The sequence below is a fragment of the Ptychodera flava genome, chromosome 19 (genome assembly GCF_041260155.1).
Source record: "Ptychodera flava strain L36383 chromosome 19, AS_Pfla_20210202, whole genome shotgun sequence".
In the NCBI taxonomy this organism is placed as follows: Eukaryota; Metazoa; Hemichordata; class Enteropneusta; family Ptychoderidae; genus Ptychodera; species Ptychodera flava.
In genome coordinates, this window is record NC_091946.1 from 36780123 (window position 1) to 36807955 (window position 27833).

General features: G+C 36.7%; 2 protein-coding genes and 2 long non-coding RNA genes across 4 annotated transcripts; all 4 read left to right on the forward strand.

Moving 5' to 3' along the window:
- Positions 1-321: 321 nt before the first annotated feature.
- LOC139118179 (receptor-type tyrosine-protein phosphatase eta-like) lies at positions 322-9630 on the forward strand. Its single transcript, XM_070681473.1, has 11 exons — positions 322-406; positions 2852-2960; positions 3666-3754; positions 4713-4976; positions 5639-5740; positions 6173-6229; positions 6889-7164; positions 7588-7839; positions 8070-8177; positions 8970-9240; positions 9497-9630. The coding sequence occupies exons 1-10, from the start codon at positions 322-324 to the stop codon at positions 9059-9061; spliced, it is 1434 nt and encodes a 477-aa protein (XP_070537574.1). The 3' UTR covers positions 9062-9240; positions 9497-9630.
- LOC139118180 (protocadherin-11 X-linked-like) lies at positions 9171-17818 on the forward strand. Its single transcript, XM_070681474.1, has 8 exons — positions 9171-9240; positions 9942-10223; positions 11092-11355; positions 13404-13958; positions 14566-14588; positions 15187-15309; positions 15702-16904; positions 17708-17818. Exons 1-7 carry the CDS (start codon positions 9171-9173, stop codon positions 16752-16754), a joined length of 2370 nt encoding a protein of 789 aa, XP_070537575.1. The 3' UTR covers positions 16755-16904; positions 17708-17818.
- Positions 17819-22118: 4300 nt separating this feature from the next.
- LOC139119439 (uncharacterized) lies at positions 22119-23697 on the forward strand. The gene is made up of 3 exons (XR_011548930.1): positions 22119-22396; positions 22976-23130; positions 23622-23697. It is a non-coding gene; the product is annotated as an uncharacterized lncRNA (long non-coding RNA).
- Positions 23698-23773: 76 nt separating this feature from the next.
- On the forward strand, positions 23774-26515 carry LOC139118304 (uncharacterized). Its single transcript, XR_011548673.1, has 4 exons — positions 23774-23812; positions 24381-24589; positions 25199-25413; positions 26395-26515. It is a non-coding gene; the product is annotated as an uncharacterized lncRNA (long non-coding RNA).
- The last annotated feature ends 1318 nt before the right edge of the window (positions 26516-27833 follow it).

Genomic DNA, 27833 nt, shown 5'->3' on the forward strand with positions numbered 1-27833 from the left:
TTCTAAATGAGAAAAGGGGTGGACCAAAATATTAAAGTGAAAGTTTGAGAATCTGCATATCTATCCCCGAGATGCATTGTACCTTAAGATAACACCTACTGTATAGGGAAATAAAGTAAAATTTCATTTACATGTCTTTACTAAGACTTGACGGCCGGCGCACAAACTACGGATTATATAAGCATTACCCGCACAACAACAGACGTTCAAGCCACAACATCAGTCACCACATATGAACAACCTTTGAGCACTTCAAGTGCCACTACAATGCAATCTGACAGAACAGACGTCACGACAATGCCTACGTCAAAACCTGGCACGATGCCACAATTTTCCACGTCAGGTACTTCTGTCTCGACGACACAGTTCCAGGAAGACACTACGATTCCGTACTGGACGACCGAAGGTAAATATTATTAAGATACATGTATTATTAAAATCAGTTGAGAAGGAGATGAATCACTTTTCTTGTAATCGAACATGAAAAATTAATGGTGAAGCGTCCCAGCTTGTCTACTTTTTTCGTCAAATAACTTCATGTTCAAATGGGGTACTGGTTACGATACCGTTCTCACTCTCAGAGGATGGTGACTTCGAGATTCAGAGTAACTCATTGTCGGAAGATGGTCAGTTTAAGACCCTAACAGAGTTTTGTTCCCTGAGCAAGGCACATTACACCTCATTGCTCCATTGGGTAGTGAGCAAAGGGTACCTCATCCTGTAATTAGGCAATGTCTGTTTGATGATAGATTGAATAAATAAATAAATAAATCGATAAAATAAATAAATAAATAAATAAATAAATAAATAAATAAATAAATAAATAAATAAATACAAAAGACCAACAAATATTTTACAGGTAAAACTGTCTACTATAATGGTTTTTTAAATGCAAACTGGTACATCACATCAAAAGAAGCATTTCAAATCTAAGAGTGCGAAGAAACTTGCCAAGTGACATTGCAGTGTGGAGTTACTCTGTAAAATATATGTTGCTGACACCAATGATTAAATTCAATCTTGGAAGAAGTGACTTTTTATATACTATTATCTGATTCAAAGCGGCTAACTTATTCTTGACATCATTTCACGACGTTCATATTTTCGCTAGATGAATTAACATTCTTTGTGTGTCTGTGCTGACACATAACGGATTTCGTAATGTTAAGGCTGAGAATGAGGAGATTTTACTTCAAATAACACGATTAAAATACATGCTTTGTTGTTTTTCAGCTCCGGTTAGATTGCATAGTGTTGATGCACGATCAAATGAACGCGGTACCGTGGAACTAAATGTAGGTATCTATGATCGGTGGCGGTATGACAACATCACGTACGAGGTTTCTTATTGGCTCCATACGGAAGTCAATGACACTTCTACAGTAACAACAACTTCAGAGCCCATTGTTTTGACAAACCTTGAAGCATACGGTACATATTACATATCGGTTACCACTACGTATAATGGTATGGACAATGATACTATAACGATGACTTTTACGGGTAACGTTTTCCCTAATTTCTACATATATCGCCTCCCCTATCCATCAGTAACACTCTTACAAATTTGATTTAAAGGGGAAGTTCACCAAGGATGATTTTTACATATGTGGTAGCTCTGTGGTCATTTACCCATCAAAGTATTTTCACCATTTATAACTCGCAAGAGTTTTACAAAACGATAAAAATAGTACAGGAAGTTGCCCATGTAATTTGAATCATGGGAAAAAAGCTCCAAGCTTGGAGCTTGCATAATGTGATATGGAAGGGACCATCTCCGGACGGGTATGGCCCCCACATTGTCCACTCACAGTAACACAGTAATAAACAGCAACACAAAATCTGACAGTGGACAGTTTAAATTTTCTCCGACCCATAAACTTCATTAAAATAGATTAATACTTTGCAAAAAAATCTTCTCGAACGATTCGAAACAAAAGCATGAAACCGTATTTTGCTCACGATAAATGTGCGGGTACATAAACAAGAATGCTTGATGCATAATAAAAGTGAGTAAGTAAAGTCGGGAATTTTTGTTTTGTATAACACAAAAATGGATATCTTTCACCTAACATGACGGAAGAGGGATAATGAGTTAATACATAAATGGCATGTTGCTAGGAAAGGAAGGAAATCAGTCTGAATACGGTTCGTTTGTCTGTTGAATTACTTCAATCGACTATAGATGTCTGCGATGTTGCGTTGTTAGAAAATCAATCACTAAAATAATTTCCATCAGAATTCCAGTAATATTTTTAAAGTACTAATGAACACTTTGTCCAGCCATTTGTACGATCTATTTTTAAAGCAAATAGACTTACCTCTACGTCAAGTTGTGGGTCACTTTTAGACCAACTAATTGTTCACTCTCTATTTTTACGAAACAAAGATTTTTGTATCAGCGATCCATGCCTAAACAATGCTTCTTGCATCGCTACGGTGACGAAGTATTATGACGGTTATCAAAGTGAAAACTATGAATGCGACTGCCGTGACGGTTTTATCGGTCGTATTTGCCAGACTGGTAAGTTATAGAACTGCAATATATTTCATTTAATGCAAGCCAATATGAACTGTCAGAAATTATAGATAGACATCATGTTTAATTATCCAACTGTGGAGTTTCGTATAACCACTATAAGATGGACCTATTCGATCTGGTCGAATATTTCTTTGATAGGCAAGGCAAAAGTTTACATTTATTGCTATACGGGGAACTTTTCAGCGCGGATCTTTGCAAAAGTAAAAGAGTTAATTCTAATTTCAAACTGTGAACTAAAACCCACAATTTACGATAGAACTGAACAGGGTGATAATGTGACCTGATGTCAAATCAATATCCTTGATGCAGAAGATCACAAAGCTGCGCTTGCGCGTCGAAGGAAGGAGTATATGACTCTGAGGGCGCCCATCAGGTTCCCAATCAATCAATGTAACCTCAATGGTTCTGCACAACTATCGTATATGAATATAATGATGGTTATTTCAATGAATGGTTTTTTGTATCTGTTTTGCTGGTTTTGTTGGCTCAACGTGTGAAAACGGTAAAATAGTACTCTTACAAACTCAGAGAAGAGAATGTTCTCGCAAAATAAACGGAAGCATTACATACTAGTGACACGACAAAGATGTTATTACAATTTTTCTAGACAGAACGTAGGTGTTACTTTAATTAAACGAGTGGTGAATGTTGTTAGTTAGTTTTGGGCAAAATTATATCTGATTAAGATTCAATAAGAAGCTAATCATGAAACTCTTTCGAGTTGTTTATTCACTAAGCACAGGATGATCGCAATGTCATTCATCGGCATGATTATCATAACTATACTGGTTATTACTGACTGACTGACTGACTGGCTGACTGACTGACGGACTGACTGACTTACTTATCGACTAATTGACTGACTAACTGATTATAAGACTGAATAAGAAGAGACGAAAAACTGATCACCATTTATCTTTTTTCGTTTTCTAAGAACTTTGCATTTCCCTTGAGTTGGTTGAAATAACAACTACGACAATAACAATAAGATGGTTTTTGACAAATGAAACACATTGGTGGCGCTTCGAAGATTACCTTGTCATTGACTTAATTAGTGGTGAAATAGCCACAAGTCGTCGATACGAGCGTTACACACATTATGAGACAACCTTTTATCTTTGAGACCGGGCACGTCATACACCGTAACTGTATCGGCAATTCAGTACTGGACACACGGCTTCAACACAAGTGATTCTCTGCTTGTGAACTTGGGTATGTACGTTGATTTATCAGCAATAGGTGACTAATTTGAACTCTCGATTATCGTAACCAGTAATTACTGATGCTTGGCTCGGTTTTAGCCAAGAACATAAAAAGGTTACACATTTATTGTAAAATTTTATAGCTATATAATTAATAATTCTTGCGATACTAATATGAAACCGATGATGCCAACGCAACGATTAAGTCATGCCTCAAACCAATGGCTGTGTATTTTCATTGGCGATATCATTTGCAGAAATAGATCGGGGAAGGAGCCATGATGACGGCGGGATAGAAATGTTCACTTTGAGTGAATTTGCCTACATGCCTTTACCATTCTTCACTGCTATACTACCTCTTACGGTTGTATATTGATATCAGCTGCATCTTTCAGCAGTGTTTAGTTTTACTTTAGTTCTGATACAAAACAAAACGCTTAAACACGAATGCAAACGCTCACATTACTGATAAGAATCTCGATCTCTGGGAAAGCAGATCCTTAAACTTGTCCGGCATTTAAGGTTTGCCATTTGGATAAACTGTGTCGTTACAGATGTACCTTACAGAAAACCAGAAAACAACCGCTTTAAGAAAGACTTTAACTTTATATGGAGTATGGCTGTTAATGCCTTAAAATAATTGAACAAAATGTTTCGATAAAAGGGAGGTTCTGAACGTACCTTTTTTATTATATATGTCAACCTGAAAGTTACGCAAACAATTATTTTTTAACTAAAGAGATTTGACGAGCTAGTTAACCCTGAGAAAGTTCAGCCATAAAAAATATTTTTAATCACTAACTTTGAGAACTAAGATCCGAGAGTCCAAACAACATGTATTCCTTTAAAAGTAAGTAAATGTGATACATCAAATTTGTACATTTCTTCATTTTGTGAATTGTAGCATTTTCAGTAACACAATAGCTCCCCTACTTATTTAAAATATACTTGTTGTCCTCGATGTGCAGCTCCGGAGCCACCGGTTTTTGCTGATGTGATTTATCACAATACAACGAGTGTATTCGTGTACTGGTATCCCGGATGTACGGATTATGATACTTTCGAAGTGACGTATGTGTGTGAAGATTCTCCATTCGCATTGACAGAGAACGTGACGTATCCAAACATTACAATTTTTGATCTACCATCGAATAGTACATGTTTTATCGACATCGAGACAATTAGCAATGGACTCAGAAGTGCAACCAAATATCCATTGCAAATCAAGACACGTAAGTACACGAGAGTTGTTATTGTGACCTGAAATTTGGTAAAGCCCTGCCATGTCGATTCGTATTTTATTCCCATACAGGATAATCGTACAGTCGTCCTCGTGTAGTGTTACGGTACCATATCATTGACAAATTTGCTCTCAAAACTCAATGATAGTGTACATTATAGAAACTTTGAAGATTTCGAGAAAGGGGCACATGGATAGCAAACAATGCCCCTCATCGTTTACCCAGGGTATACGATAACACAGAACAATTTCGACACTCTCTTTTTAGTATATCAGTTTCATTGATATGGTATTCTAATATACTATCATCATTGGTGCCAAACACTCTACAAATAATTACGTTTAGTATTTTAGCATGCAGAAAATTGGTTTTGATTTCACTGACATTGATGCAGGGAGGTCAAAGTGTTTTGCTGTAAGTTGTATTTCAAAATGACAAATCAAAATTATGGGGCTCTGCCAACTGAGATGTTTCAAATTTACTGTTGCGTATGGATGTGAGCGTTCGATGTGAGGAATCCCAGGCTATGACATTACATCAAACAATGGAATATGTGAACAACTTTTCTCTTTAGAACGAAAACTTTGGTTTCTCTTCGGCCATATTTGTATATAATATCGCATTTTGTTAAGCGCAATATTCTTCTTCTTCAGCCCCAGACCATTGTGCAAGCTCACCCTGTGGAATTAACGGGACTAATTGTAGAAGCCACATCGATGGATATCTCTGCACTTGTCCATCTGAACCAGGAGAAGGTGAAGTTTAAATTTCCGTTACTTTTGCGAAATATAATCTGACTTCTACTTCGTCGAATTGAATGTACTCTTCGTATGCTGATTATCTACAATAATGATCACGAAGTGATGTCTCGGATTGCCTGGCGATCGCAAATAACAGACTCCATTGTAGATGAAAACACACTGCACTGAGCAATGGCATATTGACGTGATATATATTGTCCAAATGCTATCTTTGAGAATCCATAATGTTTGTAATTGGATAAATAAAAAGAACACATACGGTTAGTCGAATACGGCTATAAAAGCAGGTGCCCATCGTAAGCTCAGCAGCGCACTGGGTACATGAGAGAACGAAAGAGTTCCATCGTGTGTTCACTCAACTTGAACATCACAACGAAATAATAGTTTGGTCCTTCTTTTCCTAATGAATGCTATTTTGTTTCATAGATTTAACTACAGCTGACGAAAACGTGTTCAGTTCTACTGTTCTTTACACTACTCCAGGTATTATTCCTAACTTTCTTTAATATATACTAATTAGGATTCTGGTTTTTTTCTAATATGAAATAAAAGATAAAACACAAACATCAATCACTGGTAACAGATTAAATAGCTGTATAAGGTTCTGGAATTTGTGTTTATGTAATATTTGTTGAATTGTTTACTTGAAAATAATCCTTTTTTTCGCGTCTCTGAACTTTTAACACAAACTCTTCAAAATAAATGTTGCTTTATGAAGACTTTACAAGTTTCACAAATCAGTCTCATGGGAATAAAGCATTCTCTTGAGAAAAGAGGAAAGCAACGATGAACAAAACAAATACAAAACCTGACTTTCCCAGGAGGCATCACATTCAAAGGGTATCCTACCATTATTGTCTTATTACTTTTCCTACATACTCACTTTCCTTTTTCATTTTAAATACTTTAGATATTCCTTATGGAAAAGTTCAATACTCTATACAGTTAGCATTTAGCCATGTATAGCGCAAAAAATCGACATACTTCCTATTATATCAACACGTTTGTTGAATTGTCACTGGTATAGAAGGGTCACTGACAGGTCAAAATAGAGCATTCAATTTACTCTCGTGAGCGTCCATCACAATTGAGTTTTGACAGTTGTAGATATTTGAATTGTAAGGTATTTTTTTCTCGTCTAGCCTATACACTAGACATCAGCCTTGATGTTGTGGATTTTGGAAGCAGACGTATTAACGTTACCTGGAGCATAACTGAACATCCTTGGTATAGTTGGATAGATTATAATTTCGAAATCACCTACGAGTCATGCGCAGTTGAATCTACACAGTGTCATGAGTGTTATTCTATCGAAATGGATGGCTTACTTCCTGGGACTTTGTACGTTGTCCATGTCAAAGCAATTGACATTTATGATTCAAGAACGACAACAAGCAACTCCTTACTTGTGCGAACGGGTATGTTGAACTAAAACTATTTAACTGCCAGTTAAGTTAACTTATAGCATTTTTGTTTCAATTTGTACGAATACCTTCCTATAAAAATATTTGCGTTTCAGTAATACTGGAAGAAATAAACGTAAATACTTTTACACCGAGTCAAATTTAACCTAGCTTCCTAATATAACGGGTTAGCACATTGTTTTTTATTTACCTTTTCTTTTCTCACATTTTCAGTTGTATATGTTTTGTGCTTTCGGGCGAAAGCATTTACGTTGAAATAGAGTAGGTAATCATATCATTGCTTGAATCGAATGCGCAGAGAGAGAGAGAGAGAGAGAGAGAGAGAGAGAGAGAGAGAGAGAGAGAGAGAGAGATATTAAATTGTGTTAATTGTTGCAGCTGCTTAAATATTACAGAACCTTTCTGGGATCTCTCTAGTTCCAGAATCCCCTGTCAATGTGTCTGTTTGGTATTTGACTTCCTCAAGCTTTGAGGTGAGAGCAGACTTTCCCGACGATATGAACGGTCAAGACATCGAAATCACGTATTGGCCAATGAACGAGGCGAACAATAGCAGAACAGTGAAAGGCAGCATAATTAATGGCATTAATTCCAGTGAGACGTACGCATTATCTGTAGTTGCGGTCAGCGGAGAACTTAGGAGCGAGCCATATCTGTTATACACCACAGGTTCGTTTCTGATGGCCTTATGTTGATTTCTTTTGCAAAATGGCAATATTACTGAACTAATTTTTACTTTTTAATCACAAATGTAAACGACTGATGATATCAAACAGCGATATTGTAAACTTTTCAAAGTCCTTATGTATAATTTATCCGTAACGTAACGTATATATACTTTATAACGTATCCTCTCTGACATTTCTTGTTTTTATCTCGCAAACAATTCACTTTTCCAGATCACTGCGTCAGTGATCCTTGTCATGGAGAAGCGTCGTGTCAAAGTACCCATGACTTATTTATTTGTCGATGTCCTATAGATAGAAAAGGAGATAGGTGCCAGTACGGTAAGTCACACGGTATTCGGTGAATTGGGAACATGTAAAACAAAAGACGACAATTTCTCAAATTCTAGATTATGATCAGAGTAGTGCAATGACGTGCCTACCCACCCATGCACACAGAGCACATGCAGTTGACTGTTGAAGCCCTTCACGCAATGCAATATATTTCCGAGTCATATATTACCATGACAACTAAATATGAAGTCTACTTTTTCAAGGGAGTGACCATATCCTGCTCCAAATGCGACGGGCCGCAGCATAACATAACAACATGATTAGAATAATCTTTTCACATTTTGGGATAGAACATCGTCATTACGATGTCAAAGGCAATTTGGATAGTTATCGAGAGATTCAACTTAATCTTCACTTTTTGGGGATTAATATTTCTATGACGTCATTCATTTTAAATTCAGCATCTCTTATTTCATATTTGTATCGCCATATTTGTTATCACTTGAGTACAGTGTGCACTCAAATATATTAATAATCACTATTGATGTAAATACTGACGATATCTAAACTGTGGCTGGATATGATTGTAAGATGCAGTCGACAACTGTCACATGTCGTTGTCCATATGTAATAGAATAGACAGCAGGCCTGGCATGTTTTTTCATATGTGGGCGAAAGGACTGGTGATAGGGAACGCTACAGCATGACTGTGAGGGCGCCTTCTCCCTTAGCAGTAAATTGGCCCAAGTAGCATAATGGCCGCCGGACGGGTTAAAAATTTTTTCAAAATGTGTAACCAGACATTCGTTAACGGAAATTTCTTACCCTTTCTTTTGACAGGTATGTTATTACTGGAGGATCTTAGAGCCGAATCAAATGGACACGGAACTATCGAACTCACAGTGTATGTAGACAACTGCATGGTGGTATAGGAACATTTCGTACGTGGTTTCTTATTGGATGTACCCGGATGTGAATAACAGTGTCACAGTATCATCATATTCTACGTATATAACGCTGACTAACGTGACAGAAAGTGCCATGTATTCTCTATCAGTTGTAGTGATATACGACGATCTGATTAGTAACACACTGAAACTGAATTTTAGTGGTAAGTATATGGACTTTTTCAATGTTGTCTTGCGTCCTACATTTTATTTTAGAGTCTCAACGTTGACAAACGTCAACTCTTGACCATTGTTTGAAAGGTTCAACTTTGTCTGAAACATTTCTAGACTTTCAAAAAATACCTGAATGCCAAAATTACTTAAGCTTGCACAATATCTCCTCCCCCGCATTTTAGATGATAATAATACAGGTAGTAGTAACTTGGAGAATGTTCACTTCATTTTTTATTACCTCTACAGATCTTTGCAACATCAATCAATGTAATCTCAATGGTTTGTGTACAACTTCTGTGTACAAAAACTATAATGGCTACTTTGATGAAGGGTTTTACTGTAATTGTTTTGCTGGTTTTGTTGGATCAACCTGTGAAAACGGTAAGAGGTGCACACCGTCATTAAAACAGTTAAAATAGAACGTCCGTTTTATTTTAAACGAGTGGTGAAAGTTGTTATTTAGTTTTGAGCAAAATGATATCTGATTCAGATTCAATTATGAAACTGTCATCTTGCCAATTCACTAAGAACAGGATAATCGCAATGTTAATCGTCACCATAATTGTCATCGCTATATTGGTGAATAGCTGACTGCTTGACCGACTGACTGAACGAATGTCTGACCGACTGACTGATTATTAGACTGCACAAGAGGAGACGAAAAACTGACTGCCATTTTTTGTTTTCGTAGAACTGTTCATTACCCTTGAGTTGGTTGCAATAACAACAACGACAATAACAATAAGATGGTTTTTGACAAATGAGACATATTGGTGGCGCTTCGAAGAGTACCTTGTCATTGACTTAATTAGTAGTGAAATAGCCACAAGTCGTCGATACGAGCGTTACACACATTATGAGACAACCTTTGATGGTTTGAGACCGGGCACGTCATACACCGTAACTGTATCGGCAATTCATCGGTACTGGGCAGTCAGCTTCAACACAAGTGATTCTCTGCTTGTGAACTTGGGTATGTACGTTGATTTATCAGCAATAGACTTGGCTCGGTTTTAGCCAAGAACATAAAAAATTACATATTTGCTACAAAGTATTATAGCTATATTAATAATTCTTGCGATACTAACTTGAAACAATGATGCCAACGCAGCGACTAAGTCATGCCACAAACCACGGCTGTTTATTTTCATTGACGATATCGTTTGTCGAAATAGATCGGAGGAAGGAGCCGTGATGATGGCGGGATAAAAATGCTGACTTTGTGTGATATTTTCTTGAGTGCTCTTACCATTCTTCACTGCTAGTTTACACTCTTAAACCAATACATTGATATCACCTATATCTTTCAGCAGCTTTTCACACGAAATTTCAATTTTAACAGAAAAAAAACTTCAACACAATTGCACTTCTCTGATTACTGATATGAATCTCGATCTCTGGGAAAGCAGATCCATAAACTTGTCCGGCATTGAAGGTTTAGCATATGGCTAAATTGTTTAGTCACAGATGTACCTTACAGAAAACAGCCGCTTTTAGAAGGACTTTAATTTCATATGGAGTATGGCTGTTAATGCCTTGGAATAATAATTGTTTCGATACAAGAGAGGTTAAGCAAACAAGTATCTTTTAACCAAAGAGATTTGACTAGCTAGTTAACCGTGAGAAAGTTCAGCCATCAACAAAAATGAATTTTTTTTAATTACTAACTTTGAGAACTAAGATCCGAGAGTGCAACAACATGTTACTTCTATTCCTTTAAAAGTAAGTAAACGTGATACATCAAATTTGTACATTTCTTCAATTTTGCGAATTGTTGCATTTTCAATAACACCATAACTCCCCAAATCATCTAAAATCTACTTGTCGTCATCGCTGTGCAGCTCCGGAGCCACCGGTTTTTGCTGATGTGATTTATCACAATACAACGAGTGTATTCGTGTACTGGAATCCCGGATGTACGGATTACGATACCTTCGAAGTGACGTATGTGTGTGAAGATGCTCCATTTGAATCGACAGAGAACGTGACGTATCCAAACATTACACTGTTTGATCTACCATCGAATAGTACATGTTTTATCGACATCGAGACAATTAGCAATGGACTCAGAAGTGAAACCAGCTATCAATTGCAAATCAACACACGTAAGTACACGAGAGTTGTTATTGTGACCTGAAGTTTGGTAAAGACCTGCCACGCAGATTCGTAATTTGTGCCCACATCCGGATAACTGTACACTTGTCCTCCTGTCGCGGTACAGTACCATATACCTTGACAAATTTGCTGCCATAAATTGATAATACAATTTACAGAAACTCTCAAGATTTCGAGAAACCGGCACATCGATAGCAAATAATGTAAAATCAAAACAATGGACGCTTTTCCAACTGAGATGTTTCAAATTTTCTGTTATGTATGGGTGTGAAACTACATAAAACGATAGAATATGCGGACAACTTTCATATTTAGAATCGACAACAGTTGTTCCTTGTCTGCCGTATTTGTATAATTGTTAAGCGCAATACTATTCTTCTTCAGCGCCCGATCATTGTGCAAGTTCACCTTGTGGAATTGACGGCACTAATTGTAGAAGTCACATGGACGGATATCTCTGCACTTGTCCATCTGAACCAGGAGAAGGTGATACTTATTTTATCGTTACATTGAGTAAAATCTGATACCGACTTGATAGAATAGAAGATACTTTCATATGTTGATTCAGTACAATATTGGTCACGTAGATGATGTTTTGGATTGGCCGGGTATCGCAAATCACATGGAAAACACAGCACGGATCAATGGCACGATGATGTAATATATTGTCCATATGCTATATTTTGCAATCATAATGTTTGCAATGGGATAAATAAAAATGGCACATTTGGTTATGGTAGAGTGCAGCTACAACAGAAGGTGCCAATTGTGCTGCCAGTGCTCGGTACATGCGAATACGAAGGAGCTCCGTCTAACGTTCATGTAAACAATTCCACATGAACTTCCCATAATACAACAGTTTGGTCCTTCTTTTCCTAATGAATGCTATTTTGTTTCATAGATTTAACGACAGCTGACGAAAACGTGTTCAGTTCTACTGTTCTTTACACTACTCCAGGTATTATTCCTAACTTTTTATGTCATAATCGAAATAGTAATTAGGATTTATTTATTCAATATGAGACAAAAGGAAGACACAAACTATAGATCGACGTCAATCACTGTATTAACTGTGTAAGCTTTCGTAGTATTTTTCTTTATTATGTTTGTCGTTTGGACATTTGTATTATGGAATTCCCCGCTCAGTTCACGAGGTTTTACGCCATCGATTTTGCAAGTTTCCTTCCTTCGCTTCCTCTTCACATTTTTAGCAGAAATTGCCTACGTTAAATTGTCTCTAGCGGTAAACATAATGTACAACGATGGTAAGGTATGGGCCTTGAAAGTGCAAGACAAATGTTTGCTCAAATTTTTCTTATGAAAATCACTCACCAAATCAAGAATAAAACTCAAATTGAAAATAGCCGCCATCCCCATGATAACTCTATGGGGAATGATACAATTTTCAAAAAAACCTGAGAAGGCGAAATATTCTTACCCAAGAACTTTAAAATGAGCCTCCAAAAGTGGTAGGCAAGAAAAGAATTTAAAAAAAATTGAGCCTAAATCTCTTCCCGACGCCCATTCTACCTTAAGGTAGTATGCACTCGAAAGTAAAAGACTTAAACTTTTGCTCTAACTTTCCTCAAAGAATCTTTCAATCATTCTCTTTCAAAATCAAGAATAAAAATAGGGCGCTACGGTGCAAATTTTGGTACTAGAGAAACAAATTACCCAAGATTTACCGATATTAGAAATTCAAAATGGCCGTCATCCCTGTGTAAACTCTATGGAGAAAAATAAAAAAATTCGAATTTCGGAAAGCTAAGCCAGTGAAAGTTTTCTTTCACCAAGAGCTTTAAAATGAACCCCCGCATGTGGTGCATCAGAAGAGAATTGTAAAAGTTTGAGAGTCCGAATATCTGTCCCCGAGGTGCGTTCTACCTTAAGGTGAATACTATGACAAACAGATAACTGTTTCCGAAGTACATCCTTTAGCAGTACAGCAGTACAACTTGGTGTGTTTGACATATTTGTCAAATTTCTTTGAAAATAGTCATATCGATTGTAACATTGTGTTACATACGTCCTCTTTTAGTGGATGTCAAGGATACTATACGTCTTACAAGTGGTTACAAGGTCATACATGTAACCGAAGAGGAACAGATTCGCAATCCTGTATTTGATGTTTCGTCCTTGTTGACCGATCCAAATGCTGCACAGCGATATGATTTGCTACCCAATGCCGCCAGTTCTACTTTTTTATTGGACAATTTATCAGGAAAAGTGAATGCAACAATTGACAAGTTTGACTACGAAGAAAAAGACAGGTATGAACTTGAGATAGACATCGTCGATTTAGAAGGAGCAACACGGGTTCTGTTGATAATTGTTGTGGAAAACATCAATGACAACCGTCCTAATTTCACAAACACGCTATACGAAAGTACAATCATGGAGTACGCCCCATTTGGGAGCCTTGTTGCTGTGGTTACCGCAATAGATGGCGACGTTGATGCTAAATTGACATATTATATGTCAAGTCAAGATAACTATCTCACATCCCTATTTTCAATCGGCCAAGACGGGAAAATCGTCACCGAGGGCACAGTGAATCTACGTCGATTAAAGAATGGCGGCTATTTAAACGATGGTAAACTATTAATTCCTGTTTCTGTCACTGACGGATTAACTACGTCGTCGTCCGCAGTCTTCTGACAGGTGGAACCACTGTTTGTCAGAGACGTCGAAAAGAACGAAACCAGTTATGAAGTTGCCATTCCAGAGAATGCTACAGTCGGGGCATTTGTAGCTAATGTTAGTTTATCGGATCCCAAAAACGAGACATACAATTCAAATACAGAATAAGTGTAGGGCGGCCAGATGACTTCGAGTTCACTATCAACGAAACAACGGTGAGGTTCAAGTCTTCTATGACTCTTTCTTATGTTAGCATCCTATTACCAAAGTTAGGAGTTCACGTTGGTACCAACCATACCGACACAAAGCATTGCATAATATACAGTCTCGATGAAACAAACTTCGGGCACTTTATAACTATGAATTGTTCCGAGGGAGGACGAAAACATTTGCACAATCAGTTATATCTTCGTACGGTAATATGATATCGCATAATGAGCCAGAGATTGAATCTATAAAACCATTAAGTAGACGAATAATTCAAGACGTACTCCGGTGTATATCATAAACAAATGATGTGAGAGAAAAATAATTCGTCTTTGTCAATTGTGTCAACACAGGAACTGTCCGAATTGCGTATGCTGTAAATTCATAAGAGAATAGATTGCATTCATCTTTGGTTGATTCTCATATGCGTATATTCAAAGCAATCAAGTCATCAACAAATATTGTAATACAGTGTAAAAGCATAAATTATGATTATCAATTCTAATGCAATTAATAAAGACTTTGACGACGGTATTAATGTAAAGTTTTCATATCTAGGGAATAATAAGCACAAGGCTACCACTGGACAGAGAGCAACAGGATACATATGACTTTTCAGTAATCGTGCTGGAAAATCAATGTTTGACTGGAATAGAGGTCAGTATAACAGGTTAATTGTTGGGCATGTTAATTAATTATTGCACGCCTACTTTATTCTCATTTACCGTACAAAATGTGTTGTGATCATGAAACTCGAGATGGAAATATTAATCAGACAATGAGCTGGAAATAGTAGTGATGATATGATATGATGCGACATTGGCTTCACAATTTCGCTCGTACTCGGTAATTTGCCGATTTAGGAGAATTTATGCAAATGCCATTTTCAAAAGAATATTGTTCTTTTATTCTTCTTCTTTGTAATGGCATGCAATCATTAGGATCCACATGTTCCTCCCCTAACATTTTGGCAGATTCTTCTGGAAATCACAATCGAAGATGTCAACGATGAAATTCCAACATTTGGTGAATTATCATACTCTGCTTCAATAAGAGAAGATGCTGGATCTCTCAGTGACCAGACACAGGTTGTAATTGTGAGTTGTTGACCAATATTCGCATTGAAGGACCGTCCCCTGTTAAGTTCTCAGATGTGAAATGAAAGAATATAAACCGGCATTGAAATATTTCCGCATTTTCCCCACTGTGTCCATGAATACTTTCCTATGGTATTGTAGATCCTGAGATCGAAACGTGTCCTTCTATTTTGGTGATATTACGTGCGTTAAAGACTGATTTTCTAAAATTTCCAATGACATCAACTTTGTTTACAGATTGCATCAATCAAAGCAGTAGACAGGGACGTTGGGTTGAACGCTAAAATTAGGTATTCCATCACAGGAACAGGTAGTGAATCTTTTGCTATTGATCCAAAGAATGGAATGGTGTGGCTACAGCCAAATCCTGACTTGGACTATGAATCCTTAAGGAATATCAGTTGACGGTGGTTGCTCGGGATAGAGACGGCGCTGACCACGGAAACTCAAACAGCGTACCGTTCACTGTGGAGATCACAGATGCTAATGATAACTCACCAGTATTCAGAGATACTGAACAGCTACAAAATTTGACTATTAGCGAGGATTCTCCAATAGCAACTGTATTAACAACAATACAAGCTACAGACGCTGACGAGGGATTCAACAGTGAACTGAGATTTTACATCCATGAAGGGGGTGATGGGAAATTTCGAATTAATTACAATACAGGTGAGCTGTCTTTGCGTTCTGAACTCGACAGAGAAACTAAAGATAAATACATCTTAGGAATAATCGCACGAGACCAGGGATATCCAGCGAGGGAGACTTTAGTCAATGTAAGTGTTACTGTTTTAGATGTGAACGACAACTCGCCTCGCTTTGATCAACAGTTTTACAATGGACGCACTCTGGAAGGACAGATGGGATCTACGATATTAACTGTAATCGCTTCCGATCCTGACTTTGGTGAGAACGCTGAGATAGAATACTCTTTGACTGATCCAAGTAATTTTACCATCGGTAGTGATGGAGTTATATCGGCAACTTTTGCCCTGGATAGGGAGAGAGTTCCCTCATATGATCTTGTAGTCATAGCAACTGATGGCGGAAAACCGTCACGATCGTCCTCCTCGACAGTGAGAATTCTGGTTGACGATGTAAATGATAACGAGCCAAAATTTTCGTCGCAACAATTTGAGACCACGATGCTTCTTCCCTCTGACGGCATCAAAGCTAATAGTCTTGTGACGATCGTGTCTGCAACCGACCTTGACTTCGGCAGCAACGCGGAAATTACATATTCTGTATTAAGCGAAAAGTACATTAGCACGTTTGATATCGGTCGTATCGGCGCCATCACAGTTGACGAAGATTACATGCCAGTTTCTGGTGTTGATGATGAGATACTGAAATTCATATCTCTGCTAAAGATGGCGGATCTCCACCGAAAGAAGACACTGCTATGGTGGTCATTACATTCGAAAAACCATCACAGATTTTGAATTTAACAAAACTAGGTATGAATTTTCGGTTTTGGAAATGAAGAGGGCATCTCTGTCGGTACTGTTGTGGCCTTCAGCAGAAATGAAAACAAGGGTCTTTTCTATGAGCTACCTTATGCGATAGACGAAGTAGTTTTGGAACAACAAACGGTGAGCTAACTTTCCAGAAATGCAGTCTTCTTTCAGTAAACGTGACGAGTCGTAATAGATTACAACCAAAGGGTCTTCATCAGAAGACAAACTTGACTCTTGATAGTAATAATGATGCTGATGACAATGATGGTAATGACGATTGTCGATGATCGATCATCGGATATCTGTAACTGCAATTTACAAATTGAGAGCATAAACATGTACGTTTGTGATCGAATTACAATGAAATGTACGCAACATATGTACATGTGTGTGTTCTCCAGTAATTTAAATATTTCAATATCTATTAGACAATTTGCTTGCCAGTTTAGTCCACGTGTATATCGTTGTTACTGTACACGATCAAATTCTTCCAAGTTCTGTTCATGCCATCACTTGGTATGGCCATACATATTACTTTTGTGCAAGATTTAACAGGTAGTGGGTAAACATTTTTCAACTCTACAATGTTGATAAGTTATTGATAATTGCAAATAGCACATAAGAGTGCCATTGCAATAGTATATCTGCGTACTTCTCACCACTATTCAGAATTTGCTCTCAGTGTTTGCCGATCAAAGTTGTGAATAGTTTTACCCAAAAATAATATATTTCAGCAATTTACATTTTGTTGGATAAGCCAAAATCATAATTTCGTCGGATGTTTGCAGTGCTAAACGATGGTTGAGGTCAATAGCAGAGAGTTTTTATCGAATTGCATTTTTTATTACTCCAACGGTTCTTTACTTAAGGTCTTGGCGATAAATGTTGATGTAGAGCACATTGGCAGATGAAGTTAAGATATCAAACTTTATCAACAGGGTTCTGTAAACATCACGAGGCCAATCGATAGAGAGGCAACATCCAAATTAACTTTCAACGTTCTGGCTAGAGGCAATAATCTAACTGACGGATTTGCTTTCACGTTGGTAAGTTGGTGTTGCATAATGTATTTTCAAGGGAAGAGGGTCTGATTTGCCAAAACATTTGACTTGAGTTGTTGACCCACAATAACTTAAGCTGAGATTAGATAACAAAGATCAAGATGAGGCATGATGAGATAGGTTACATGTAAAACAAGGCCAGATAAGATAAAACGAGGTAAGGTCTGGTTAGGAAAGATGCATACTGTTTCAAATAATTACGTTTATAACAAACATTTGAATATTCGGACATGTATTTGAAAACAGCAAATGTGAGTGATCAGTTGAGTCCATAGAAGAAAACAGGTATGTTAGAACAATCAATCAGAATTATATCTTAGCATTGCGAATAGAAAGAATAAGATACTATGATGCTATTATAAACATACCACAAGGGATGCACGAGAAGATTGGTATTGTCTGACGCAAAGCTGAGGATAATGCGCGTCCGAATGCATCTTTTGCGGTATTTTCGTGATAACCTTATTATTATGTATCTTACATTCATCACTGGGGTATCAAATGGGCCAAGTATTGACCCCTTTCGTGTAATGTCAACAATTTGTTTTTTGCTATCTTGTACGCCCCTCTGGATAGCCTGTGCACATGAACAGAACGTGAGATGTTCTAGCAATCGTCAAATGGGTCACTTGAACCCTCTACTTCAAAAGTGAACGCGAGGATGCAGCCGCAGGGGTTGTCCGTTACGGAACAGGAGTTCCTAAGGAATTTGTCAGCGCACGCAAAATATGTTGTTGTCGATGATAGATGTATAATATTAGTTGATATTTAATTGAGGGAATTACGTCTTTCAATCTCGAGGCGCATACTGTCTTAAAGGTATACAGTCACCTGTAATCTAAATATGCCCATATATGGTCAAAGGGGCATTGCTTGCATTCAAAATGCCCATGTGAGGGCGCTGTTTTTAAAAAGCAGCCACCCTCTTAAAATCGAATCTGTGATTGGTTAGATTTTCTCTTTCCATGGTAACTGTGGCAAATTGGAACAGGTGACAGTATACCTTTATGGTGAACTAAAATCTTTTCATATACACTTTAACAGCACGCCTAACAATGACTTGGCCAATGTTGTTGAGCATCTTACACCTTACATATGCAGGGTTATAAAGGAAGGACTTGTGATATTTTGCAATCAGCACTTTCCAAGATACATTGTGAATAAAGAGCATATTTGACATCAACTTGTGGCTCGTTTAGATAAACGGTTACACAACACATACGTCAAAAGAAGTTTAATAGGATAATTCTTCACATTCGCTCTTTCGAATACCACTACAGGTTGAGATAACTATTCAAGATGTGAACGATGAAACCCCTTACTTCACGTACCCACAAGAACCAGTGCTGTGGACTGAACTACTGGAGAATTCTCTCAATTCGTCATTTTTTCAATTCAAAGCTGAAGACAGAGATCAAGAAGGTCCTAACTCACAGATTGAATACAGCATTGCTGAGGGTAATGACGGTATGTACATCTTGAAAGTCAGATCACATGTTGTTTACAACATAAAGTCAGGCAAACTGCAAGATAGAAACGAACTTCAACAAGATTGCATTTCAAGGATTATATGACTTAAATTGTTAAATTTTAGACAACTTCTAAATTATATCTCTTTCGTATTGGTAGTATGATTTCTGCATCACTTCTTCACTATTATTCTGCATTGTTTCGTGGAGTTGGAACTAAGATTTTAGTTAAGGAAGATACTTTATGAATCATGCTGTAATTTGTGTATTACTCTCCCTTACAGATGGTATTTTCCTTATTAATGACTTCACCGGTGATCTTAGTGTCATTAGGGGAGCTGACAGAGAATCTGTGGAATCCTACAACATGATTATCATGGTAAATAAAAATCACGTTGCGCACTTTCAGTTTGGCATTAATCATTTATTTACCACCAGTCTTGATGCATTATTGGTCGAACACAAATTTAGCTTTACCATCCAGCAATGAGCTAGTTCATAAAACGACAGCTTTGTCATAAATTCCGTGAATTATTGTATTTTTGAAAGCATCTTTTTCACAGAAACGCTCACACAATCACGTATGCATGCTTGCATCGTGCATTGTATGTATGTGTATGTATGTATGTATGTATGTATGTATGTATGTATGTATGTATGTATGTATGTATGTATGTATGTATGTATGTATGTATGTATGTATGTATGTATGTATGTATGTATGTATGTATGTATGTATGTATGTATGTATGTATGTATGTGTGTGTGTGTGTGTGTGTGTGTGTGTGTGTTGTGTGTGTGTGTGTGTGTGTGTATGTATGTATGTTTGTATGTATGTATGTATGTATGTATGTATGTATGTATGTATGTATGTATGTATGTATGTATGTATTTATGTATGTATGTATGTATGTATGTATGTATGTATGTATGTATGTATGTATGTATGTATGTATGTATGTATGTATGTATGTATGTATGTATGTATGTATGTATGTATGTATGTATGTATGTATGTATGTATGTATGTATGTATGTATGTATGTATGTATGTATGTATGTATGTATGTATGTATGTATGTATGTATGTATGTATGTATGTATGTATGTATGTATGTATGTATGTATGTATGTATGTATGTATGTATGTATGTATGTATGTATGTATGTATGTATGTATGTATGTATGTATGTATGTATGTATGTATTTAGTATGTATGTATGTATGTATGTATGTATGTATGTATGTATGTATGTATGTATGTATGTATGTATGTATGTATGTATGTATGTATGTATGTATGTATGTATGTATGTATGTATGTATGTATGTATGTATGTATGTATATGTATGTATGTATGTATGTATGTATGTATGTATGTATGTATGTATGTATGTATGTATGTATGTATGTATGTATGTATGTATGTATGTATGTATGTATGTATGTATGTATGTATGTATGTATGTATGTATGTATGTATGTATGTATGTATGTATGTATGTATTTAAGTATGTATGTATGTATGTATGTATGTATGTATGTATGTATGTATGTATGTATGTATGTATGTATGTATGTGTGTTGTGTGTGTGTTGTGTGTGTGTGTGTGTGTGTGTGTGTGTGTGTGTGTGTGTGGTGTGTGCGTGCGTGCGTGCGTGCGTGCGTGCGTGCGTGCGTGCGTGCGTGCGTGGGTGTGTGTGTGTGTGTGTGTGTGTGTGTGTGTGTGTGTGTGTGTGTGTGTGTGTGTGTGTGTGTGTGATTGAAATATTTCACCTACACAACTCTAACACACCATTTTACATATTTTCTTGAAGGCCAAGGACAAAGGCTTCCCATCCCTCAATGCTACGGTCGCCTTCAACGTTCTAGTGTTGGATGAAAATGACAACGCACCACTTATTACAGCAGAATCAACGATCGTGACATTGAATGAAAATACAGGGACGGGGATTGAGGTAAGTACACGCATACATTAGATTTCACTGCATATATTGTACTACACATTGATAAGTGACATTCAGTCTGTTTTAACATGTGTAAATTGTATCATACTTCGCTATTTTATCATAGGTATCATATGTCGCAGCTAATGATGAAGACAAAGGCAAGAATGCCGAAATCACATTTCAGCTTGAAGAGGATTCAAACGGCATGTTTTATGTCAATGGTGAGTACGAATATCAAGAAATGGAATAACACAATTGATGGGTTCTTTGTTACACAGTCATGAGACAGAGACAGGCATTTTCAGCAGGGGACACCCTGTAGTGTATCACATTCGTATTTAATAGATCTTCGGCATTAAACGATAGCGGTTTGCCCATGAAGTGAAGGAATATGTGTTGCGGATGAGTCTGGACTTACACCAGGCGAGAGTTGTTGAATTCCGTCTTTAAAATCTCTATAGTAACTGAAATACCAGTTGCTCTAATTTTGAAGGAGCTCGGTATTAGCAGTTTTGCATTGAGATCAGCTGGTCGATGATCGTTAAGAGTGTTGTCCGCCACAGCGGCTGTATTTAAGAGACATTGAAAAGGGCACAGGGTAATGATTTTTCCGTGATTTTACATATTATGCACATGCGTTGAAAATATTGAAAAATGTTGAACGGCAGTATATCTGAAAAATATCTTTACCAAATATATATATATATAAATATATATATATATATATATATATATATATATATAAAATAGATGTAAACATATAATAGATGTAAACACATGGAATATAACCAATATAGCACAGTTACCAAAGCTAACCCTTTATATGTTTCTTATTTCTCCTTGTCCATCTCAATGACATGAAAAATTTCTGGATCCATTCAAACTGCACAATCACTCGATCGAGAAACCGAGGACACTCACACAATAAAGGTGGTAGCAGTAGACGGGGAATCCCAGAGAAAACATCGACTCCTGTATTGATTACATTTGTCGTTGAAGACTACAATGACAATGCACCTGAGTTTGTGAATCCCAACTATTATGTGCCATTACCAAAGGATTCTCCACCACAAACCAAGGTGTTGATGGTATCAGCAGTGGATAGAGACATTGGGATTAACGCTATGGTCACATATGACATCATAGGTATGTGAAGCGATATGTGTCATTGTCTGAATAGGATTTAAGCCAAACATAAGATGGCTAATCGCCTAAGTTTTATGCAGTTTCAATCATAAAGACAAACTATCATAATTTTGATCGACTTGTCAAAGTGTGTTATCACGACTATTCAGGCAATATCACCACTACTGTAGTTTCAACAACTTGTTAGAAAAAAGGCATACCTTCTGGAACGATGCGGATATGTCTTAATTTTATTTCGATATTCATTCTATCTTCAAGTTGACGTTTGCACCAGAACATTATATGTCAGCAACGTTTCCAGCGTCAAGAATTTGTCCTTTGCGACCAACACACATATTGATGCAAAATGGCTATTTTATTTCATCATGTGATATCGGAAGTATTGAAAACCTTATTGGTGTTTGAATAGAGAAATCTCTCATACTGGTAATTGTGAATACTCGAATTTGATAATGTACTGTGTTCTTATGGCATGATAAATGGTCTAGCTGGCGGATACATTGTCCTAGTCTGTAACATGTTTGCTAGATGTGAAAGCGCTTAAATCTTGTACATTTTTATTAATTTGTATCTTTCAAGGTGGTGGAAACTGCAGCCAGAACCATTTTGAAATAAACTCTACTACAGGACAAATTCTTACAGCTGATACTCTATACAGCCAACCATCTGGGTCTTGCTTACTATCGATCCGATGTCAAGACACGGGAGCGGAGCCGCTAAGTGGCACCACCATGGTAGATTAACTTTTCAATCAAAACTAAGTGTATTCGATATATTGTAGAAATTCTTGTATTTACAGGTTCAGTTATGCAAAGTGATTATTATATTGTGTTTAATATAATTCAAAAATTTGTTTCAAAGGTTCAAAAGTGTGTTTCAAGCACAAAAGTGGCGATTAAAAGCAGCACAGTTTACGGACTTTTGTTAGGAACAGACATGGCTTTCCTAAAATAACGATCGAGCTTGTAAGAAATTAATTTTCGATGACAAATGAAATCTTTCGCCAATAGAGTAGACTCTTCAGTATTCAAAGATAAAGCATACGGAAGGTCATTATTTCTTACTTTTGCAGTCTGAGATAGGCTGTCTTTAATTGATCTTATACAGCAAGAACATCGCCATGAAGTGTGGTTCAAAATCGAATAATGTACATTGAGGGCGCATCTTTTTCATCACATTGTTGAATGGGAGTACCCAGTTTTCATCTTCTCTTTGGTATCAATAGATCGAAATAAACATAGAAGAAGTTAACTTCCCTCCAAGATTTTGGTCAGATTCATATTGGGCAACCGTGAATGAACATAGTTGATAGGTACTGCGGTAAATACAGAACCTTTCAACCCGCCCACTGCGACAGATGATGACAAATATGCCAATGGGAAGTCTTCTATGATATTGTTGGAGGCAATGACGATGGTAAGCAGGGTTACTTGTCTCTCTTTATCTTATCTTATGGAAACAAGATGACATATTGCTCCATCTCCATGTTTCTTGGCTCTGTGCCATAATCATGTCATTCTTCTGTTATTGTAGACCAGAAAAACGGGAAATAGATGAATTAGGTGCGTTGAATGAGCAAGGACATGTCGGCGGAAATAATAACTAAGTATCTCAGTACAACACTACATATCCCAGAATACTTTCAGATTTATCAATGACATCTTCAATACCTGAGAATCACATGACCTATTAGATGCGATATTGACTCATATTGATACTGCAACATATTAAATCTGATATTGAAACATTGTAAATGCGATACTGAAAATTGTGACATTCCATATTTTTGCGAGATAGAAAAGATTGCAAGTCAAAAACACAAAAAGAGGAAACTGTAACGATTCAATCTGCCCAAAAGATAAACGAATATTATTTCTAGTACTAGGTCCCTACCTTATTATCATTTATATCTGGATCATAGTATTATAATAGGAAGTTGAATTTTGTTACCATGTCTATTACCTATTCTGTAACTAATCAACAGAACTATTTTCTCTGGATCACCTGACTGGGCAAATAAACGTAAACAAACCACTCGACAGAGAAACCCTAGCGTCAGTTGAGTTGATCATTTCAGCTCATGACGTCACACCAGATCCGAAATCTGCGACTGTCACTCTCACCATCACCATAAGTGACGCAAATGACAACGCCCCAGAACTACCACAGGAACTGAATGCTACCATAACACAGGTATTTAAAACATGGGGTAATTTTGAGCGTTTGAACTCTTTTTGATCTTCATAGCGTAACCATCCGCTTCAGAATCTCCTGTAAGACTTTATAGATGATACAACAAATCATTAAGGTTCTTGTGACCAATGAACTTTACAACAAATGAAAACTTAATTATAGTGTGATATTTTCTGGGTATTTATTCTGAAATCGTCGTGTCACTGTTCTATCAGTTCAGGGGAGGAGTGTTGCCGTGGAAGCATTACATTGTGACACGATTTTATGTCTTCCCGCCATTTTCGTTTTAAACTTGCTGATTTGATAGACGATTATTCGAATGTGGCTCTTGGACCTGAATCTCACACAGTGTCATATTCAAGACGTTTGAATTTTGAATGTCACGATTATGATGCAAATGATGTACTAAGTTGTTAATTTCTGTTGTCTTTAAACTTAAAACTGACAGGGGAACTTGTTGGCTAAAACAATCGATAGATCACACGTGAGCCATTTGATCACTTGCCTATTTATAAAACCTTAGAAATCCAAATTAAATTACCTGAAGCACAGGAAGTTCATCACTCTGACTTTTATTTCTCATGAATGCTGTCATCATTTTTACGACAGGGCGGTATCTCTGGGGATACCGTTACCATCGTAAACGCCAGGGATCCCGATGTTGGAAGAACACAGAATGTTTCTATCACATTGCCAGAGCTCGCTTTGAAGGCATCGGTTCCGTCACTCCGTCAGATTATTTTAACATCAATCAAACGGTCGGTGCTATAACAACTACAGATAACTTGTATAAATTAAATCTTACATCTACTATAAGTATTGAGGTAAGGATCGTCTTATTCACCATCCCACCAGACTGATACAAGTTTTCTCTCGCAGAAACGAATTAGGCGTCTTTATCATTATTAATCACACTTATCTCCTGAGAGAATTACTATACTCTGTGATAAAATACTCTGGCTTTACTTAGGATAACAATACTTGCAGCATTCAAAACGGTCAAGTTATTTATAAAGTTAGGCTTTGCTGTCCTCTAATACTGTATCCAAACTGATAATATACAACTTTAATATTAACATTAACACATATCTTTATTATATTTTGTGCATTGATTGCTTGTCTGAGTTCATACTTGACTGCGTATGTTGATAAGTCCTTTTTCACAAATGCAACCATTTTACCTACTACGCACGTAAAGCAGTAAAAAACCATTATCCAACGACTGTGGCTGCTTTGAGAGTTTCGAATTACTTGAGATTATCAACTAAAAGATTTTCGTTTCTCCTCTTTTCTATAATTGAACGGCTGTCTTCTTTAGCCATAGTAAGGAGGCCACTGTTCAGAAACCATCAGTTTGGTTTTGGTATAGGTCAACAGAAATGTCGAACACTGTATTTGGATTCAAGTGTTCAAGTATAGGGAAATAATGCGTTTCCGTTATTGACAGCGTATTTTACAGATTTACAAACTTTGCAATTCATCATGCTTCATAATCTGCAAAACAGTTGCATATCATAAAAGAAATTAGAATAGCTGTCGCTCTTTGAAGAAGATTGAACAGCAAACTAAAAATTGATATATAATATTAAAAACTAGCTTTATTAGTATGCTCAAAATGCACCACCAGATTAAGAAGAATATATATATATATATATATATATTATATATATATATATATATATATATATATATATATATATATATATATATATATATATATATATATATATATATATATATATATATAATATATATATATATATATATATATATAAGCAAAAGACTCCTAATATATTGTTTTCCAGCTGATATTAGTTGTCAGAAACATCGAACCTATCGTTCAAGGACCCTACAGTGCGACGAATGTGAACCCTGCTGCATCATGGTTAACTGTGTCGTTTCAGTATAAATACACACCAAGATGCAGAGAAGGTAAGGTGCACGTTATGAAAAGTGGTTGTATATCTTGAATTCGTCGATTGTATTATACGAGATGTTCAATGTTCAGAGACCCTATTATCATGTTGTACACACTGCTTGTCGATGCCATCCCTTCGCAAAGTGAGTTTCAAACACTCAGATAAACTTTCAGAAATAATTTCCCAGGTCAATCTCTTCATTCTTTATTTTTATGATAGTTTATATACACCTAAAAAACGCTGGGCATTAAACAAAGTTTGTTTATTAGTGTAAAATCTTTTTTTGGCAGACGAATACATAATAGATGTTCCAGAAGATATGCAAATAGGAAAGTCACTGAATATCACTATTGAACCAAGACAGAACGGTACAAAGCCTTTACCAAACCTGTTCTACGAACTGAAATCATCAAGTTTATTGGTAGGCATTGTAATACTTTGCGAAATGTCGATAAAATTTCGTAAAAGAACAAACTCGTTGGCATAAAATGAAAGTATTTTCGTGAGCGAAATATTTGTATATTATAGATTTCTTCTTAAAATTCATACAGAAATGCAAATTGGACCTACAGATGAAGAATGTAGCACTGTTATCTTAAATTATGTGCAAATTGTCGAAATGACACGTTCATTGTCTCTTTTAGAGTTGGATGTTCTGAGTAACATACACTCCGAGCAGTCTGTAGTTAGCGTATCAGTCAGTTGAACCATCAAACAATATGTATAGCACACCGGCATTTTATATTATCATCGAATATTTCTCTTTTGGCGCTTTAGAATGTTTTCTCCATTGACGTTGACACTGCAGAAATATCTGTGAACAATATACTTGACGTTGGCATCTATAACTTGACAATCGTTGTGACGACCAGCGACCCAGAAAACGGAAAAGGGTAATATACTTGATCTGCTGCAACTATTTTGACCCTACTGATTGTTGCAATGTGTAATTTTGACTATCCATAATTGATAATTGAAAGGTACTAGAAATGTTCTCCGTGAGGTAGAAATTACAATTTACTTCTGCTTCGTCTTCATAGATATAGAAACTACAATTTAGACAACAGCCATCTTTGAGGAGAGTGATCTTTACATTTCTATTGCGACATCGGCGCCGCCATGTTGCCCTGTATAGTCGTATATTATATATTATAGCCCAAACATGGGACTATGTGCCCGAGGGTAGGTGACCATTTGCCCGACGTAAGGAGGGCAAATGGTCTCCTGCCCCGAGGGTACATAGTCCCATGTTTGGGCTATAATGTTTTTATTACATGCCTCTCTTACTCAGTTTGCACCAAAAATATTTACGTTTATTGACAAAA

What these genes read in the sequence shown, in the direction of transcription:
- LOC139118180 (XM_070681474.1), top strand. Translation starts at nt 9,171, where the DNA reads ATGTATTCTCTATCAGTTGTAGTGATATACGACGATCTGATTAGTAAC. An exon ending in ACTGAAACTGAATTTTAGTG is followed by an intron (nt 9,241 to 9,941) that starts GTAAGTATATGG and finishes TTGTTTTCGTAG; the next exon opens with AACTGTTCATTACCCTTGAG. An exon ending in CTGTCCGAATTGCGTATGCT is followed by an intron (nt 14,589 to 15,186) that starts GTAAATTCATAA and finishes ACATTTTGGCAG; the next exon opens with ATTCTTCTGGAAATCACAAT.
- LOC139118179 (XM_070681473.1), top strand. Translation starts at nt 322, where the DNA reads ATGCCACAATTTTCCACGTCAGGTACTTCTGTCTCGACGACACAGTTC. An exon ending in TCCATCTGAACCAGGAGAAG is followed by an intron (nt 5,741 to 6,172) that starts GTGAAGTTTAAA and finishes TTTGTTTCATAG; the next exon opens with ATTTAACTACAGCTGACGAA. An exon ending in ATATCTGTTATACACCACAG is followed by an intron (nt 7,840 to 8,069) that starts GTTCGTTTCTGA and finishes TCACTTTTCCAG; the next exon opens with ATCACTGCGTCAGTGATCCT.